The sequence below is a fragment of the Ochotona princeps genome, chromosome 24 (assembly GCF_030435755.1).
Source record: "Ochotona princeps isolate mOchPri1 chromosome 24, mOchPri1.hap1, whole genome shotgun sequence".
Taxonomy (NCBI): Eukaryota; Metazoa; Chordata; class Mammalia; order Lagomorpha; family Ochotonidae; genus Ochotona; species Ochotona princeps.
Window position 1 is genome coordinate 7,347,877 of NC_080855.1, and position 17,414 is coordinate 7,365,290.

Below are 17,414 nucleotides of genomic sequence, written 5' to 3' on the forward strand. Positions count from 1 at the left end.
TGCCCGCTGCCTCCGGGGCCACGGCTGGCATCCAGAGCCCTCGACCAGCAGTCGGGCTTCCACGTCCCGTCGGAACCTCAGCTCCACGGCTTGGATGTCTGCACTTCCTGCCCTGCTCAGTGGGCCACCAGTGCCCAGGAAAAAAATCCATCCAGGTGCCCCGGGGAGCCCCAGGCTGACCAGCCACTGCCCGGCCTGAGCATGGTGCTCCGGCTTCCGGGCTCTGTCCATGGGCACCAGCAAGACCCCAGGCATCCAACAAAAACAGGATGAAGAAAACTTGAGTTTGCAGGCCACAGGCAGCCCACACACCTGAGCGGCCACTGCCTCCCAGGCCCCGGCAGGGCACCAGACGTGGGACGAGGCCCAGCCTGTCCCTCTGCCCGCCCCACGGAACCAGAAACAAAGCAGCGGGAGAGGGAGGCGCCACGGCAAGGCCTGTGCTTTATTGCGGGTCATCGGAGGGGACGCGGTGGCGGCAGCAGGCTCGGCCACATGGCATGGGCAGCTGCACAGCCCTCGGCCACCTGACACCCACACAGACGCCACACGGGCACTGCTGGCCTCTGACCAGGCACCCATGGGTGCGAGGAGCCACGCTGCAGGTCCCTGCCCGGCACGTCCCTCGGGCATCCACGTGGCGCCTGCACGCAGGCCACGCTCAGTCCAGCTCGATGGGGCTGCCACCGCAGGGGCTGTCCTCGCCCTCCTCCTGCTCCGAGGAGCCCATGAGGCTGCTCAGCAGGTCCCCTGCGGAACAGTGGGCGGTGTGAGAGAACAGTGGGCGCCCAGTGAGGCCTGGGTCAGGACCTCAGCCACCCAGAACATGGCTGGCAGGGGCTGCCCATGTTCAGAGCAGGTGGGCACACCTGGGGCAAGACTGCCACCGTCTGGAAGCCCCGGGCACTACAGCAAAGCATGGATGGGAGCCAGGCTGGGTGGTCTGGGCCTCAGGTCGTCGAGATGCCAGGATGAAGGCATCCTGCTGCAGCTAGTGAGGCCTGTGGGACCCCCACACAGTCAGGGCACGAGGGTGCACACCCACCTTGCCCCCTGCCAGGGAGCAGCTCAGGACGGCTCCTTCGTGCTCGAGTGGACAAAGGGACATGGACAGGACCTGGGGAATGTGACTGCAAACCAGCAGTGTGGGACCTGCTGGGCACGGTGCTGTGGGCACAGCACAGCCACAGCCTGTCACAGCCCATGCACGCCAGGGGAGAAGCAGCCCTGGGAGTGGGCCCCATCTTACCGAGCAGGCCCCCGTAGGATGACGTCTGCTTGGGTGGCACTCCGAAGAAAAGCTGTCCTATCCTGTCGAGGTACTGCAGGGACAGGCAGCGGTCAAGGGGGCAGCACGCTGAACCTGACCCTACCTCTGGCAGCCAGGGGGGCCTTACCTCATTATACATGGGGTCTCTCCGCAGCGACGGCTGGTACTGCTCGCACAGCACTGTGAACACGGTCAGCTTCCCGCTGGGAATGCAGGACAGGCTTGATGCCAGTGTCCAGCCACGATCACACCCTGCACCCACAACCCCTCACAGCCCCGCGCCCACTCCACAGCCCCGCACCCACAACCCCTCACAGCCCAGCGCCCACTCCACAGCCCCGCACCCACAACCCCTCACAGCCCCGTACCCACAACCCCTCACAGCCCTGCACCCACTCCACAGCCCCGCACCCACCCCACCTCACAGCCCCGCACCCACAACCCCTCACAGCCCCGCACCCACCCCACCTCACAGCCCCGCACCCACAACCCCTCACAGCCCTGCACCCACCCCACCTCACAGCCCCGCACCCACAACCCCTCACAGCCCCGCAACCACCCCACCTCACAGCCCCGCACCCACAACCCCTCACAGCCCCGCACCCACCCCACCTCACAGCCCCGCACCCACAACCCCTCACAGCCCCGCACCCACAACCCCTCACAGCCCCGCACCCACAACCCCTCACAGCCCCGCACCCACCCCACCTCACAGCCCCGCACCCACAACCCCTCACAGCCCTGCACCCACTCCACAGCCCCGCACCCACAACCCCTCACAGCCCCACACCCACTCCACAGCCCCGCACCCACAACCCCTCACAGCCCCGCACCCACAACCCCTCACAGCCCCGCACCCACAACCCCTCACAGCCCCGCACCCACAACCCCTCACAGCCCTGCACCCACTCCACAGCCCCGCACCCACAACCCCTCACAGCCCCACACCCACTCCACAGCCCCGCACCCACAACCCCTCACAGCCCCGCACCCACAACCCCTCACAGCCCCGCACCCACAACCCCTCACAGCCCCGCACCCACAACCCCTCACAGCCCTGCACCCACTCCACAGCCCCGCACCCACAACCCCTCACAGCCCCACACCCACTCCACCTCACAGCCCCGCACCCACACTCCAGTTTGTGGAGTCCTTGCAGCACCCTGCCGCACCCTGGCCCTCTGGCTCCCTCCGCCAGCCTCACCCGTCGAGCGCCAGCAGCAGGAACCAGATGAAGTTGAGCAGGGGCTGCACGAAGGGGGGCCCGCCTTCGATGGACGGGTGCTTCTGTGTGTAAGTTGTGAAGACCACCAGCGCACTGTTCTTGTTCTTCAGACACAGGAACCTGGCGGGACCCGAGGGGACAGAGCTCTTGAGGACGAGGCGGGCCGCGACCCCGTGCCAGCCAGCGCCGAGGCTCTGCACCCGGGGGCCGTGCCTGTGCTGGCCTCTGGTTCCAGGCAGCACAGCAGCCCTCAGCCCCAGGCCACAGCCCGGAGCGGTGAGCTCTGGCTTTCCAACTCTAATGGCTGCGTCCCTCACTGGGAGCTCACCCTACACCCAGCCTCAACCTCAAAGGACAGACCCGGCCCTGGCACACGCAGGCAGATCTCAGCTGCCACAGTCCCCACAGCCATGCCCCCACCTCACCCCGGCCTCCTGCACCCAGCACCTCTGCCCTCCCCGCAGACCTGCATTCACCCCCGATGTCCATGACAACCAGGCATCCTACCCCGGGAATGGCCCAAGCACAGACCGGGTACCAAGTACCTACTGTAGGACAGCCTGGGCCACGAACATGTCGGCCTCGCTGCGGAAGCCCCTCGACGTGGAGTACTCGACCAGCATGTGGGCGCAGCCCTCCCCGTCCGTGGAGTGCAGGAAATGGTATCGCGACTCACAGTAGTTCTGTTCTGCAGGGCGACAGTGGCATGGCACACACGGCCCACTGACCTGGCTCTCGTACCTCGCCGGCCGGGGCTGACCAAACAGGCCCTGGGCAGCCCAAGGCCACAAGGTGTGCCGAGCCTGACCCACGTCACAGGCCCACAAGGACACGCTGACGGCAAGCTCACAAGCAGATGCGTGACGCAGGGCACCGTCTGAGTGCTGGTACCTTACGCTCCTGCAGGCGAGCCCTGGGCTGACGAGCCCTGTCTGTCCTGACACCCTGTGCTCTGGGCCAGCCTCTGCAGAGGGCAGCAGCCGAGCTGGGCACAGCCCCTGCACAGAGTGGCACCCCAACCCCTTCAGGGGGTGCCAGCATGGTGCCTCAGGGAGCAGAGCACAGAAGGGGCGCTGGGATCAGCTGGGGTCAGGCATGGGGAGCAGAGGGGCGCTGTGCTCACAGGGAGTTCTAGCCACCCCTTGTCCCTCCTCAAATCTCCCCCCGACCAGTCTGGACAGATAGGTGAGCTCCACCAACTGGCCCGGACGGTGCGCTCAAAGCCCGAGGAAGAGCTGTAAGGCCCCCGCGGGGGTGTCCCAGCCTCACCTTTCCATAGCGTGAGGGCCAGCAGCTGGTGGAGTCGGGGATGGCCCAGCTTCCCGGAGCCTCCGCTGGACCATTTGAGGGCTCGGGACACAAAAGCCACTCGCTCTGGAGAATTGGGGTCCATCAGGCTAAACACGGTTGCCAGGTTCTCTGCAAACACACAGACCATCAGGCCCTGGACACACAGTACTGCCCTGGCTGCAGCCGGCACCGCAGGGAGCAGGCCGGCACCTTCCCCGGTCTCAGTGCTGCCTGGGCCAGCCCCTGGCTTCCCGGCAGTGGAGCTGCCCCTGTCTTGTTCCCAGCAGGGCGGGCTGCCGCCCCACAGCACCCAGAGGCCACAGGGTGTCCATGTGGGGTGTCAATCAGGGATGGGCAGGAGAAGGGGCGCTGTGTCCATGACAGTCCCTGGCTCGGCTGCTTCCTTCGCATGAGCAGAAGAGGCTGGGATGGCACTCTGCGCACCCTGCAGCTGGGCAGCTCAGAAGGGTGTGGTCAGCTGCATATTCACCAAATGGACGGGCCAACAGGCCACGTCCCAGGTCAGAAGGGCACCCACCCAGCTGGATGGCTGGACAGTCACGGCCCACTGAGAACAATCACTGAGTGGACAGAACAGGGACACCCGTGCCACACCCTTCGAGGGGCTGGCACAGGGACACAGCGTCACTCCAAGTAATCCCGACCAGGAGCCACCAGGGCGGGGCCCCAGAGCAGCCTGATGCTCACCCAACAACTCCTCGGCCACGTCCACCTCCGCCTTCTCCAGCGACTCCAGGACGAGCATGGACAGGTCTGCGGCACTGTTTTGCTATGAGACAAGAGACGAAGCTTGGCCACGTCCAGGGCAGATGCCAGCCAGCGGGGCAGACATGCGTGATGGCCAGCAGAGGCAGCCCTGCAGGCAGGACCCCAGGACCCGTGCACCAGTCCACTACCCCAAGGAGGACAGGACAGGACCCAGGGGCTGCATACTTGGCCATGGCTGAAAAACAGCAGGGCTCCAGAGTACATGAGCTCACGGGCCTCCACGTGCTTGCTGTGGGACATGTACCTGCAAGAGAGCGGGGGGAGTGAACGAGCGCAGCCCCATGTCCCCCCCGGTGTGAGCACAGCCCCGGCCCACGTCCCCCTGGTTTGAGCACAGCCCCGGCCCGCGTCCCCCTGGTGTGAGCACAGCCCCGGCCCACGTCCCCCTGGTTTGAGCACAGCCCCGGCCCGCGTCCCCCTGGTGTGAGCACAGCCCCATGTCCCCCCGGTGTGAGCACAGCCCCGGCCACGTCCCCCTGGTTTGAGCACAGCCCCATGTCCCCTGGCGTGGGCACAGCCCTGGCCCGCGTCCCCCCGATGTGAGCACAGCCCCAGCCCGTGTCCCCCTGGTGTGAGCACAGCCCCGGCCCACGTCCCCCTGGTGTGAGCACAGCCCTGGCCCGCGTCCCCCTGGTTTGAGCACAGCCCCATGTCCCCTGGCGTGGGCACAGCCCTGGCCCGCATCCCCCCGACGTGAGCACAGCCCCAGCCCGTGTCCCCCTGGTTTGAGCGCAGCCCCGGCCCACGTCCCCCTGGTGTGAGCACAGCCCCGGCCCGCGTCCCCCCGGTGTGAGCACAGCCCCGGCCCACATCCCCCCGACTTGAGCAGAGCCCCATGTCCCCCCGGTGTGAGCGCAGCCCCGGCCCACGTCCCCCTGGTGTGAGCACAGCCCCGGCCTGCGTCCCCCCGATGTGAGCACAGCCCCGGCCTGCGTCCCCCGACTTGAGCAGAGCCCCATGTCCCCCCGGTGTGAGCACAGCCCCGGCCCACGTCCCCCCGACGTGAGCACAGCCCCAGCCCGTGTCCCCCTGGTTTGAGCGCAGCCCCGGCCTGCGTCCCCCGACGTGAGCACAGCCCCATGTCCCCCGGTGTGAGCACAGCCCCAGCCTGTGTCCCCCTTACGTCCGTGTCCCCCCAACGTGAGCACAGCCCCAGCCCGTGTCCTCCGGTGTGAGCACAGCCCAGGCCCGCGTCCCCTGGTGTGAGCACAGCCCCGGCCCATGTCCCGCCGGTGTGAGCACAGCTCCGGCCCATGTCCCCTGGTGTGAGCACAGTCCCAGTCTGTGTCCCCCTGACTTCCGTGTTCCCCCGACGTGAGCACAGCTCCAGCCCGTGTACCCCGGTGTGAGCATAGCCCCAGCCCGTGTCCCCCGGGTGTGAGCACAGCCCCGGCCTGTGTTCCCCCGACGTGAGCACAGCTCCAGCCCATGTCCCCCAGTGTGAGCGCAGCCCCAGCCTGTGTCCCTCTGACGTCTGTGTCCCACCGACATGAGCACAGCCCCGGCCCGTGTTCCCCGGTATGAGCGCAGCCCCAGCCTGTGTCCCCCTGGTGTGAGCACAGCCCTGGCCCATGTCCCCCAGTGAGTACAGCCCTGGCCCGTGTCCCCCCCGATGTGAGCGCAGCCCGTGTTCCCCCTGGCATGAGCACAGCTCCGGCCCGTGTCCCCTGGGCGTGAGTGCAGCCCTGGCCTGTGTCCCCCCGGCGTGAGCGCAGCCCTGGCCCGTGTCCCCCTGGCGTGAGCGCAGCCCCAGCCCATGTCCCACCCCCCCAGCGTGAGTGCAGCCCTGGCCCGTGTCTCCCCGACGTGAGCGCAGCCCCAGCCCGTGTTCCCCCTGGCATGAGCACAGCTCCGGCCCATGTCCCCTGGGCGTGAGCGCAGCCCTGGCCCGTGTCCCCCCGGCGTGAGCGCAGCCCCAGCCCATGTTCCCCCGACGTGAGCACAGCTCCGGCCGGTCCAGTGCAGCAGCTGCTTGCCCAGCAGGCCTCTCCAGGGTTGCAGCTGTTCCCTGTGGCCACTGTGGCCCAATGCTGCTGAGCCCGCCTGCTACCTCTGCACACTTGGGCAACAGGTAGCACAGGGAGGAGCAGGGGACCCACACACTGTCCACTTGGGAACAGGGGACTCCCCTGGGCCCCATCCACACTGCTGCTTGCTCAGGAAGCTGGGAAAAGTTGCCTTCTAGACACAGCAGGTACTTGAGGGACAGGGTGTATTCACACTGGTTCTGAGACATACTCAGTTCTGGACTTTGCTGTCTGAGACCTCTGCAAAGCTTGATGGCTCAGGAGACCAGGGCGGGGTGGGGGACGCCCTGGAGCTGAAGGCACCAACTCCTGGGCCAGGGACCTGGCTGTTGGGCACCCAGCGGCTGGCCTCCCTCCCCTGGGCACCAGTGGCCAGCCTGGAGCAGATGAGACTGTCAGTTCTGGCCCGATTCAGACCTGAGCTGTTGGGCTGTGGGAGGGACAGAGCCATATCTCACTCGGTGTGCCGCTGCACACTGCAGTGGGCTCACAGCAGGGCAGCTGTGCCAGTGTTTGGGGTTTACTTTGCTTTATTTTACACAAACACAAATGGGGGCAGCACACTAATCTTCCACCTGCGGTGCCAGCATCCTGTGTGGGCACCGGTTCATGTCCCGTCTTTCTCCCTGAGAAAGCAGCCTTGGAACCCTGCACTCATGTGGAAAACCAGGAGGAAGTTCCCAGCTAGGGTCCTGACGGCCACCTGCGTCCCCAGCCAGCTCAAGCAGAGCTGTGACACGGACGCCACTGGCCAAGTCACAGCTGCCAGGCCAGCCACACCTGCCCTACGTGGGACACGGCACACCACAGGCAAGATGACTTCCCTGACCTTGCCGGGGGTGCGAGTGGCAGACGGTGCAGGGGAGGACCACAGGCCGCTGCAAGGGCAGGCATGGTGACAAGCCATCCCCTCGTGGGGGACACGCAGGTCCCCACCGACCCTCACGAGGCCCCGTAGCCGTGGGGCACTGAGACCCAGGCATCCCGGGCCTCACAGGAGGCAGAGGACACTTCCTCCGACATTCCTTCAAGGGACGTTGGCTAGCCACCAGCTTAAGGGGCCAAGCCGGGGTGGTGGGTCACGTCTACTGGGGTGTCGACACCCCATCACAACACAGCGTTCAGGACCACCCCACGTGCTCCTGCACCCAGCGTCACCCTGCTCCGGCATGGGAGACCTGGGTGGGCTTCAGCCTGGACCACCAAGAGGGTCTCAGAACCGGGCCCCAACAAGGAACTCCTGGGGAGCTCCACCTGCAGCCGTGTGCACACACTGTCAGCTCTGCCACACCTCAGGCCCCGGAGACAATCCACCCTGCTCACTAGTCAGACCCAAGGGTGACCCTGGCCACCAGTGGCCAGTGTGCTGACCAACTCATCTGCGGACATGGGCCGCGCCGAGCCCATCTGGCAGCGCAGAGCCTGTGCTACCTCAGGGGAAACCAGTACCCCTACTGTCCCCAGCAGCTGGACACTCAGTGACAAACCCACACATGGCCAGCAGAAGCTTGGCCTGAACACAGAGAAGGTTCCAGAACCAGGCTTGTCCTTCGTGTCACTGAGAAGCCGCGACAGTGATTCATACCTCCACCCAAGGCCAGAGCCAGGAACTCCTAACCATGCCCTGACTGGGCTACGTGGACAACACCCTCACATCCAGCAGTGGACAGTGGCTGCCTTGGACCCCTTGGAGGTGGGCAGCACTGGCCTTGACCCCACAGGGGGACATGCCAGTCTCGTCTCCCCTCCCAAAGGCGGACACACTGGCCTCATCCCCCCCGGAGAGGGACATGCCAGCCTCGTCTCTGCCGAGGTGGACATGCTGGCCTCATCGCCGCCCCCTCAGGAGGTGGGCAGTGCCGGCCTTGACTGTGGAGGGAGGCACACTGGCCTCATCCTCCCAGGAGGTTGGGCAGTGCTGGCCTTGACCGTGGAGGGGAACATACCAGCCTCATCCCCCGAGAGGTGGACATGCGGCCTCGTCCCCCAGTGGACATGCCGGCCTCGTCCCGCAGGAGGTGGACATGCGGCCTCGTCCCGCAGGTGGACATGCGGCCTCGTCCCCCAGGTGGACATGCGGCCTCGTCCCCCAGGAGGTGGACATGCGGCCTCGTCCCCCAGGTGGACATGCCGGCCTCGTCCCGCAGGTGGACATGCGGCCTCGTCCCCCAGGTGGACATGCGGCCTCGTCCCGCAGGTGGACATGCGGCCTCGTCCCGCAGGTGGACATGCGGCCTCGTCCCCCAGGTGGACATGCGGCCTCGTCCCCCAGGTGGACATGCGGCCTCGTCCCCCAGGTGGACATGCGGCCTCGTCCCCCAGGTGGACATGCGGCCTCGTCCCGCAGGTGGACATGCGGCCTCGTCCCCCAGGTGGACATGCGGCCTCGTCCCCCAGGTGGACATGCCGGCCTCGTCCCGCAGGTGGACATGCGGCCTCGTCCCCCAGGAGGTGGACATGCGGCCTCGTCCCCCAGTGGACATGCGGCCTCGTCCCGCAGGTGGACATGCCGGCCCCCTCCCCCGGGCCCGGGCCGCGCGGCCTCCCCGGGCAGGACCCGCGGACCCCGGCCAGCTGGACGCGACCCTCGCTCCGGGTGAAGTGACCCCAGCGACCCTCGGGCCGCGCGGCCCGCGCCCGGCCGGCGTACCTGAAGAAGAGCGTCCGGTACATCTGGTGCGCCTCGTAGTAGTCGCCCTTCTCGACGCTGGCGCGCAGCTTGCCCTCCACGCGCTGGACGCCGCCGCGGTTGCGCGCGCCGTTGCGGGCGCCGTCCTGCTCGGCCATCGCCGCCGCCATGGGCCGGCGCTCCGCGGGGCTGACGCTTCGCAGGCTCGGCCCTCCCGGCTTCCGTCCGCGCCACGCCCTCTGCGCCGCACGCAGCGCACGTGACCGGCCGCCCCACGTGACCGCGCGGCCCACGTGACGGCCGGCGCCCCCGGCACTATGGCGCGGCCGTGACGGCCGGGGAGGGCGAGGCCTGGGCGGGGAGGGCGCGGACGCGGAGGGAGGGCCGAGCCGAGAGACCTGCTGACCAGGAGGCCTGGCCGGGAGGGCGGGGGGCCGGGAGACCCTGGCCGGCGGGCAGCGCCCACCGCAGCGACCCCCGCGCCTGCTGCCCGGACCCTCAGGAGTCCGCCTGCCGACTGGAAACCCAGGGCGAGTCATGATTTGGGGCCCCGCTGCCCAGGCGCCGAGCTCCGGCCAGGCCCTGCGGCCATCCGGGGAGTCCAGCCAGCCAGGGGACAGGCATCTCGCCCTCTGTTGCTTAACAAAGTAAGAGGCGAGCTGGGTGGGACATGGTGGAGCTGGCAGAGGTGCCCGTATTGCTACTCCCAGTCCAGCTGACCAGGGCCGCCTCGGCATGTCTGCCGGACAGGTCTGACCAGGTCCACCCGGACAGGGCCGCCCTGGACAGGTCCACCCCGGACAGGGTCCCCGCTGCAGGTAGAGCAGCCCTGGGACTCCCCCCACCCCGTTCCTGGTACAGAAACAGAGAAACGGAGGAAAGAAAACGGTTTATTTTCATCTGAAATATCACATGCACTGTTAAAAATTAAAACTCTTTATTGAAACATTTCGGTCATCTTGTCAGTTTGGTGTCAGCAAAAGCAGCATTACCAAAGATGCATTTTGAAAAGCATTTACAAAAATACATTGCACAAACTGCTATCTTTAAAAATAAATATTCAAAATATTTCCACCCCAACTCCCAAATTTAGTTTAATATAGGAAATTCTGACGTATATATGCAAGCTGTAATCTGTATGAAACATCTGTACACGTTTTATCAGCTTCACTGCACAGGTGAGTTCTGCGGCCTTGTGCTGTGTGACACGACTGTCGGAACCTCCGCACCATCACTTTGTGGAAACACAACATTTACGGAACATCAGAAGTTCTCAGGTGACACACCTGTGATCCAAGGGCCCGGCACCACCTGGAGTATAAAGTCTGCTCTGTGAAATTGTCTAAATATTAAATATCAAGAGTAACCAAAGAAGGTCCCAGCAGCATCAGGGAGAATGCATGCCAGCTGCAGCAAAGGGCCAACCCCACCGAGGGCCGGTCAGCGGGGCCCCTGAGGTCCAGCAGCCGTGAGCCTGCCCGCCAGGACCCGCAGCCGGCTCGGGCAGGACACCCTGGGGTTTGCTGGGAAAGCCCAAGGTGGTGGGGTTGGGGTCCACTTGATGTCAGCAGAGTCCCACGTGGGCCCCTCAGAAAGGGGGTCAGACCCAGGAGGAAGAAGTATGCCCATCCCTCCCAGATGTGAGCCCTGCAGTGTGCTGGGCCCCCACACAGCTGTCCTGTCACGTTTATTGGCCATGCCTCCATCCTGAAGGGTTCCAGTGTTTCTGGCTCCTAGTATATACAGAAATATACACAGCAGCGCCAGGCTTCACTCGGCGGGCTCCCCGTGGACTCGGAACCGGTAGAGGCACGTGTACTCGGGGTGGCCCCAGTTGGACAGGATCCGCAGCTCCACCATCTGGAAAGCTTTGTCGGGCCTCGGCTGAGAGCAAGGCAGAACACGCTCAGAGCACGCAAGGGCAGCAGCAGGCCCCCACCAGGTCTTCATCCAGCACAAGGGCCCACCCGCACAGTGGCCCCAGGGAGCTCCGCGGGCCCCGTCCCACCCCAAGGGCCCACCCGCACAGTGGCCCCAGGGAGCTCCGCGGGCCCCGTCCCACCCCAAGGGCCCACCCGCACAGTGGCCCCAGGGAGCTCCGCGGGCCCCGTCCCACCCCAAGGGCCCACCCGCACAGTGGCCCCAGGGAGCTCCGCGGGCCCCGTCCCACCCCAAGGGCCCACCCGCACAGTGGCCCCAGGGAGCTCCGCGGGCCTTACCAGCACATGGAACATCTGTAGCGAGTCACCATCCTGGTCGTAGGTGAACCGTCCCAGCAACTGCCCTTCCTCTTGGTACTCGCTTTCCAGACCCTGAGCCAAGACCACATGGTTACTAACCCACGGAAGGCTGACTTAGGGCGTCTGCTGTGCCCACCCAGCAGGGTCCAGCCTCATTAACGCCCAGTGGCGACAGGCCGGCAGGTAGCAGAGGGCGGGCCATGTGCCCACAGCTGTGCTCAGACAATGGGAACTATGAGCTGGGGCAGAGGAGGAGGTGTGGGCAGGTGCAGTGTGCCCCCTAAACACCACTGGTGGACATCATGGCCAGTTTAATCACAATGAAAGAACAAGAACCCAGGAACATATTGGCCATCATAAGACCACAGGAGACATGGGCGGCAGGCATGTGAGGCCCTGTGATGGAGAGGGGGACGGGACTACCCAGCAAAGACATGGGTGAGAGTCCAGCTGGCCCGAGGAGGTGCTGGTGGCCAAAGCTGCCCTAGCTGCTCTTTCTGAAGGGGAAGAGAGCAGAGGTGGCAGGGCATGGAGGGCAACTCCTCAGGACCTGAGTGCCCTTCCCAATCCCTATGCACACTGTCCTCCGTGCCCTGGCTGCTTGAACCCACGGGGGCCGCAACACCCCTCAGGCATGCCCCCGTCTGTGTGCACGACGCACAGTGTCCCTCCAGATGGTGGTGGGTCTGTACTAACCCTAAGCCAGCCTGGCACTGCTGGTGGGCGGCAGGAGAGGGCCGGGCTGGCCTCAGCCTCCCGTCTCCTCTGGGGGTTGTACTCACGTAGACTGCAAAGTCCTTGGGGGCGCTGGCGATGTTGCCGGTGGGCGCCAGCGCCTTGGGGATGTGCTCCAGTGTGAACGTGGCTGGCCAGATGGGCATGGACAGCCTCACCACCAGGTAGCCCTGGGAGCCCTTGAACGCCCAGCAGTTTCCCGGATAGATGTCAGGCTAGGGGGAGGAGAACCAACAGGTCCTTAGCGACTTACAGGCTCTAAGAGAAAACGCTAACATGAAATACAAGCATTGTTCATAGTCCAACTGTCCCAAGCCAAGTCACAGGACAACGGGAAAGTCAAGTAAGGAAAGAAAGATCTGTCCACTGATTCACCACCCCCCCCAAGAGGCCACAAATTCTGGAGCTGAGCTGATTCAAAGCCAGGAGCCAGGAGCTCTTTTGGGTCTCCCACAGAACCATGTGCAGGGTCCCAAGGCCTTGGGCCATCCTCTACTGCTTTCCCAGATCACAAGCAGGGAGCTGGATGGGAAGTGGAGCGGCCGGGGAAGAAACTGATGCCCATATGGGATGCCAGTGGATGCAAGGTGAGGATTTTGCTACCAGGTTACCATGCCAGGCCCCTGGGAAAGTAATTTTTAGCTTGTGTCCTGAGCTTTCCTCACTAACACCCAAGTCAGTTTTGTGAAAATTGCCAGGACCATAAAGACAAGAGGGAAGGATACACATTCGAAGGAAAACTTGGACCAGCACTCTGGTACACACCCCAGATCCCTCGTGGTGCCAGCTCGCGGCCCAACCCAGCCCCCTGCTGATGTGTCAGACAAAGCACCGCAGGATGGCCCAGGTACTCGGGGCCCTGCTGCCCACACGGGAGACCCAACTGAAGCTCCTGGCTCCCGCCTTTGGCCCAGCGCAGCTGTAGCTGTTGTGGTCATTTAGGGAGTGAACTAACTAGCTGATGAAAGATCTGTTTCTCGGGCTCAGCACGATGGCTCAGTGGTTAAATCCTTGTCTTGCAAGTGCCAGGATCCCATATGAGCTCGTTAGTGTCCTGGCTACTCTGCTTCCCCTCCTGCTCCCTGCTACGGCCGGGAAAGCAGCGGAGGACGGCCCCAGGCCTCGGGCCCTGCACCCACATGGGAGACCTGGAAGAGCTCTGGCTTCGGATCGGCTCAGCTCCAGCTGTGGCCACTTGGGGAGTGAGCCAGCAGATGGAAGATCTTTCTGTCTCTCTGCAAAATCTGCCTTTCCAACATAAACAAATACATCTTAAAAAAAAGTATTTCCATCTTTCTAACTCTGCCTTTCAAATGAAATAAATCTCAAAAAAAACAAAACAAAACAAAATAAAACATAACATGGGAACGCCACTGGTCCTCAAGGAAAACGGCCAGCATGTGGGCGTGTGGTACAGCTGCCTACAAAGCTGGCACCCCCAGACTGCCGCTGAGGAACCCACAGTCCACAGTTCTAACCATCTGCCCCGCTCGGTGCTAACTGCTGTATTCCTGCTTCTGTAACTTCTGCTTCGCTTGCTCTAGTAAGAGATTGTGTGAACCCCAGGCCTGACAACTTAGGGGACCATGCTGCCCATCATCCACATAAAGCCCCCACCCACCTTTCGAATTAACCAATAGTGTAAGATCCCATACAATCTGATTGGCTGATTTTTGTATAAAAACCCAAAAGTTTGGAGGCTCGGGGGTCTTTCCACTTCTTCAGAGATCTGGGCATGCTCGAATAAATGTTGCTGTCCACATCTGACTCCTGGGGATTTTTGGGGAAGCCCAGCAGCCGCAGTGGTGACCATGACCGTGTGGACAGCACTGACATAGGGGGCAGCAGCGGTGGAGGCTTGCTACTGCTTGAAGCTGTGATGGCCACAGCTCATCTCTGGCTGCAGAGCTGCAACACCGACCCTGAGACTACAAGACGTGGACTGGACCGGCTCCCAGCTGGTGGCCACTGAGCTGTGACAATGTCAGGGGTCGTGACCAATTGTGACCTGAAGAGCTGAGACCCCGACCCCGCCTTCGCCTGCTTGCTGCCCACCTGCGGTGCCTGGCCATGCTGCAGTCCGGGAAGCCCCACCTGCTCGCAGCTCACCCGCTAGCCTGCCTGCGGTTTCCACTGTCCAGGGGACTGTGGACCTGTCCCGCTGCCTTGGAGCCGGTTCTGGCACAACACCGCCCCACTCTGAGCCAGCTCCCTCTAACAGGTCCAGCACGTAATGGGAAATGTAGCTCCTGGTGCCCATGTGGGAGAGCCCGGTAGAGTTCCAGGTTACTGACTTTGGTCCAGCCCAGCCACAGCTGTTACGGCTATGTGCAGAGGGAACCAGTGGATGGAAGATTCTGTTTCTCCCTCTAACTCTGCCTTTCCAATTACATCAAATCTAGAAAATACGAAAAACACAAAGCAGGTGTGAGACCATGAGACCTGTGGCAACTGACTGGTGGGCAGTGCCAGTGGGCAGACCGTGGGGTCTGATGGAGAGCCCGGGCAGTGCAGGGCATTGTGGCCCTAGAAGGGCACCGAGCACAGGATTACAATGGATACGATAGCCATCGTATGAGAACAGTTGAGTGGACACCTTTGTATAACTGGATACCATCTGTCTGAGAGCACCTGAATGGGTGCCATTCGTATGACTAAATGGACATCGTTTGTATGAGAACAGCTGAGTGGAGCACTTGGTGGGACATACAAAAGAGTTCCAGGGCCCGGCGGCGTGGCCTAGCGGCTAAAGTCCTCGCCTTGAAAGCCCCAGGATCCCATATGGGCACCGGTTCTAGTCCTGGCAGCTCCACTTCCCATCCAGCTCCCTGCTTGTGGCCTGGGAAAGCAGTCGAGGATGGCCCAATGCATTGGGACCCTGCACCCGTGTGGGAGACCCGGAAGAGGTTCCTGGTTCCTGGTTTTGGATCGGCGTGCACCGGCCATTGCGGCTCACTTGGGGAGTGAATCATCGGACGGAAGATCTTCCTCTCTGTCTCTCCTCCTTTCTGTATATCTGACTTTGTAATAAATAAATAAAATCTTTTTTTTTTAAAAAAAAAAGAGTTCCAAACAAGGGTACAGAAACAATTAATGGGTTCTGTACATAAACTCAGTACCTGCTCCTTCATCTGGTGTGACCCTCAGTCTATAAAAATCTGATGCCACTAACAAATTCGGCTATTGACCACCAGTTGGTAGTCCATGCGTGTTATTAGCATGTTAATCTCGGGCTCTGTGCACAAAGTCCATCACTGCAGGACAGCGGGCAGGGCAGCACGCGAGGCTCCCACACTGTTCTCAGGAGACAGTCCACTGCACTGTGAATACACTCCCCAGACCCAGCACAACCTAACTTGTTGCAGGCACTGAGCCACAGCCATGCCCTTGGCCCTGAATGTGGCAGGGAGGCGCCTTCGGGTGCTGGCCCAGGTTGGTCCTGGGGGAAGTGGCCCCCTCCCACCACCCCGCACTCCTCAGCAGCTCTCTGCATCCTTGGTGAGCCGAGGGCCTGAGCCCCCCCGCCTCAGGTGCAAGTCCTCCGTGGCGCCCTGTCCTGAGCCGCACGCTTTGGCTGTCAACACACTTGTAGCACATCTGCTCAGGGCATTGCACACAATGCCACAGCCTCTGGGGTGGTGTCAGGGCAGGCCGGAGGCCAGCCTGCTGCACACAGGCGCCTCGGCGAGTCTGCATGGCGCAGGCGGCTGTGGGAAAGCCAGCCAGCAGGTGCAGCTCACGGCACAGCAGGGACAGCAGGGGCAGCAGGGGCATGGCGCATGAGGGACGTGTTCTGTCACCCCCAGGGACTGCCTGCAAGCAGAGGACAGTGGAAGCTCTGTGTGAGCTGTGTCATGTGCGTGTGAATTCACACTTCAACATTTTCCCCATTTGATCTTTGCAGGAAACCCTAAAACACCCGTGGTACCAACTTCATCAGATGCCAAGAACTCAGACTAGGGAGGGAGGGTCCTGTGCCCTCCTCAGCAAAGCTCGAGCAAACTGCAGGGTTCTTAGAAGCTTTCTTTTAGCTCTGGCCCAACAAAGGCCCAAGGCGTCCACCAAGAACCCAGCTACCCCATCACCAGTGACCGCCCAGCACCAACATGTTCCAGGCACAACAGTGGTGGTGATGTCCAGAAAGCCTGCTCTGGAATGTTCCACCTGACTGCAGGTACCAGAACTCTGGAGATCTTCTGTCCCTGGCTCACTCTCAGCTCCTCGCTCTGCTGCAGATGTGTCCAGCTGCAGGGGTCTGGGTTCCCCAAGGCCCACTCAGGCTCTCAGGGAGACCCTGACCAAGACATCCTGGACCAGCCTGGCCATTATGGGCATCTGAAGTGAACCAGTGACACAAAATCATTCTCTCCCTTTCAAATAAAGTAATTACAAAAATAAACCTATGGCTCTGGGAGTGCCGCATCCCATATGGTCCTGGCTCTGGGAGTGCCGCATCCCATATGGCCCTATGGCTCTGGGAGTGCCGCATCCCATATGGCCCTATGGCTCTGGGAGTGCCGCATCCCATATGGCCCTGGCTCTGGGAGTGCCGCATCCCATATGGCGCTGGCTCTGGGAGTGTGCATCCCATATGGCACTGGTCTGAGAACTGGCCGTCCCAGTTCTGATCCAGCTCCGTGCTGATGGACTGGGAGAGCAGCGGAAGATGGCGCAAGCGCTTGGGGCCCTGTCACCCACATGAAGCTGCTGGCTTTGTGTGGCCTTCTGGGAGGTGACCCAGCGGATGGAAGATCTCGAGCCCTCCTCTCTCCCTCCCTCCATCTGTAACTCTTTCAAATCAGTCTTTTAAAACGGCCAACACTACCTTGGAGGACGCAGAGCGGAGTGCGTGAGGCTGAAGGCAGCTGGGGACAGAGGGTGGCCGTTTGGTCGTAGGGTGCGAGGCTCCCTGTGCAGAACTCCCCAGTGGGGCAGGGGCCCGATGGTGCTGGGCACATGGCTGTGTCCAGGTCCCTTTATGCGGTGCAAGCACACCTCACCTGGATGACCACACGGGGCGACTGCGAGAAGTACCACAGTGGGATCCCGAAAAGGCTGATGAGTGCCGTCTTGGTCTCGTAGGTCTCGGAGCAGCGGGTGCTCAGGATGCTGCCACCTGGGGGCAGACACATGTCTGGGTCAGAGCCACGTGACGACCCGCCTTGAGGATTTACACAAAGTGGCTTCAAATGGATTCCAGTCCACCCAC

General features: G+C 63.0%; 2 protein-coding genes across 12 annotated transcripts in view; both read right to left on the minus strand.

The window, feature by feature from the left end:
- Positions 1–425: 425 nt before the first annotated feature.
- Positions 426–9,467, minus strand: GET4 (guided entry of tail-anchored proteins factor 4). The gene is made up of 9 exons (XM_004598131.2): positions 9,252–9,467; positions 4,740–4,818; positions 4,494–4,575; positions 3,765–3,914; positions 3,045–3,183; positions 2,475–2,615; positions 1,398–1,473; positions 1,250–1,322; positions 426–750 (listed from the first exon to the last, which is right to left on the minus strand). Exons 1-9 carry the CDS (start codon positions 9,398–9,400, stop codon positions 662–664), a joined length of 978 nt encoding a protein of 325 aa, XP_004598188.1. The 5' UTR covers positions 9,401–9,467; the 3' UTR covers positions 426–661.
- Positions 9,468–10,900: 1,433 nt separating this feature from the next.
- The window catches only part of SUN1 (Sad1 and UNC84 domain containing 1), a 41,438-nt gene continuing 34,924 nt past the window's right edge, over positions 10,901–17,414 (minus strand). For all 11 annotated transcript variants that reach the window (XM_058680385.1, XM_058680387.1, XM_058680384.1 and 8 more), the window contains 4 exons: positions 17,206–17,321; positions 12,253–12,420; positions 11,450–11,542; positions 10,901–11,114 (listed from right to left, as the gene is read on the minus strand). In XM_058680385.1, coding sequence (XP_058536368.1) covers positions 11,001–11,114; positions 11,450–11,542; positions 12,253–12,420; positions 17,206–17,321 — 491 coding nt within the window. In that variant the 3' untranslated portion in view covers positions 10,901–11,000. The remainder of the gene's footprint in view (positions 11,115–11,449; positions 11,543–12,252; positions 12,421–17,205; positions 17,322–17,414) is intronic.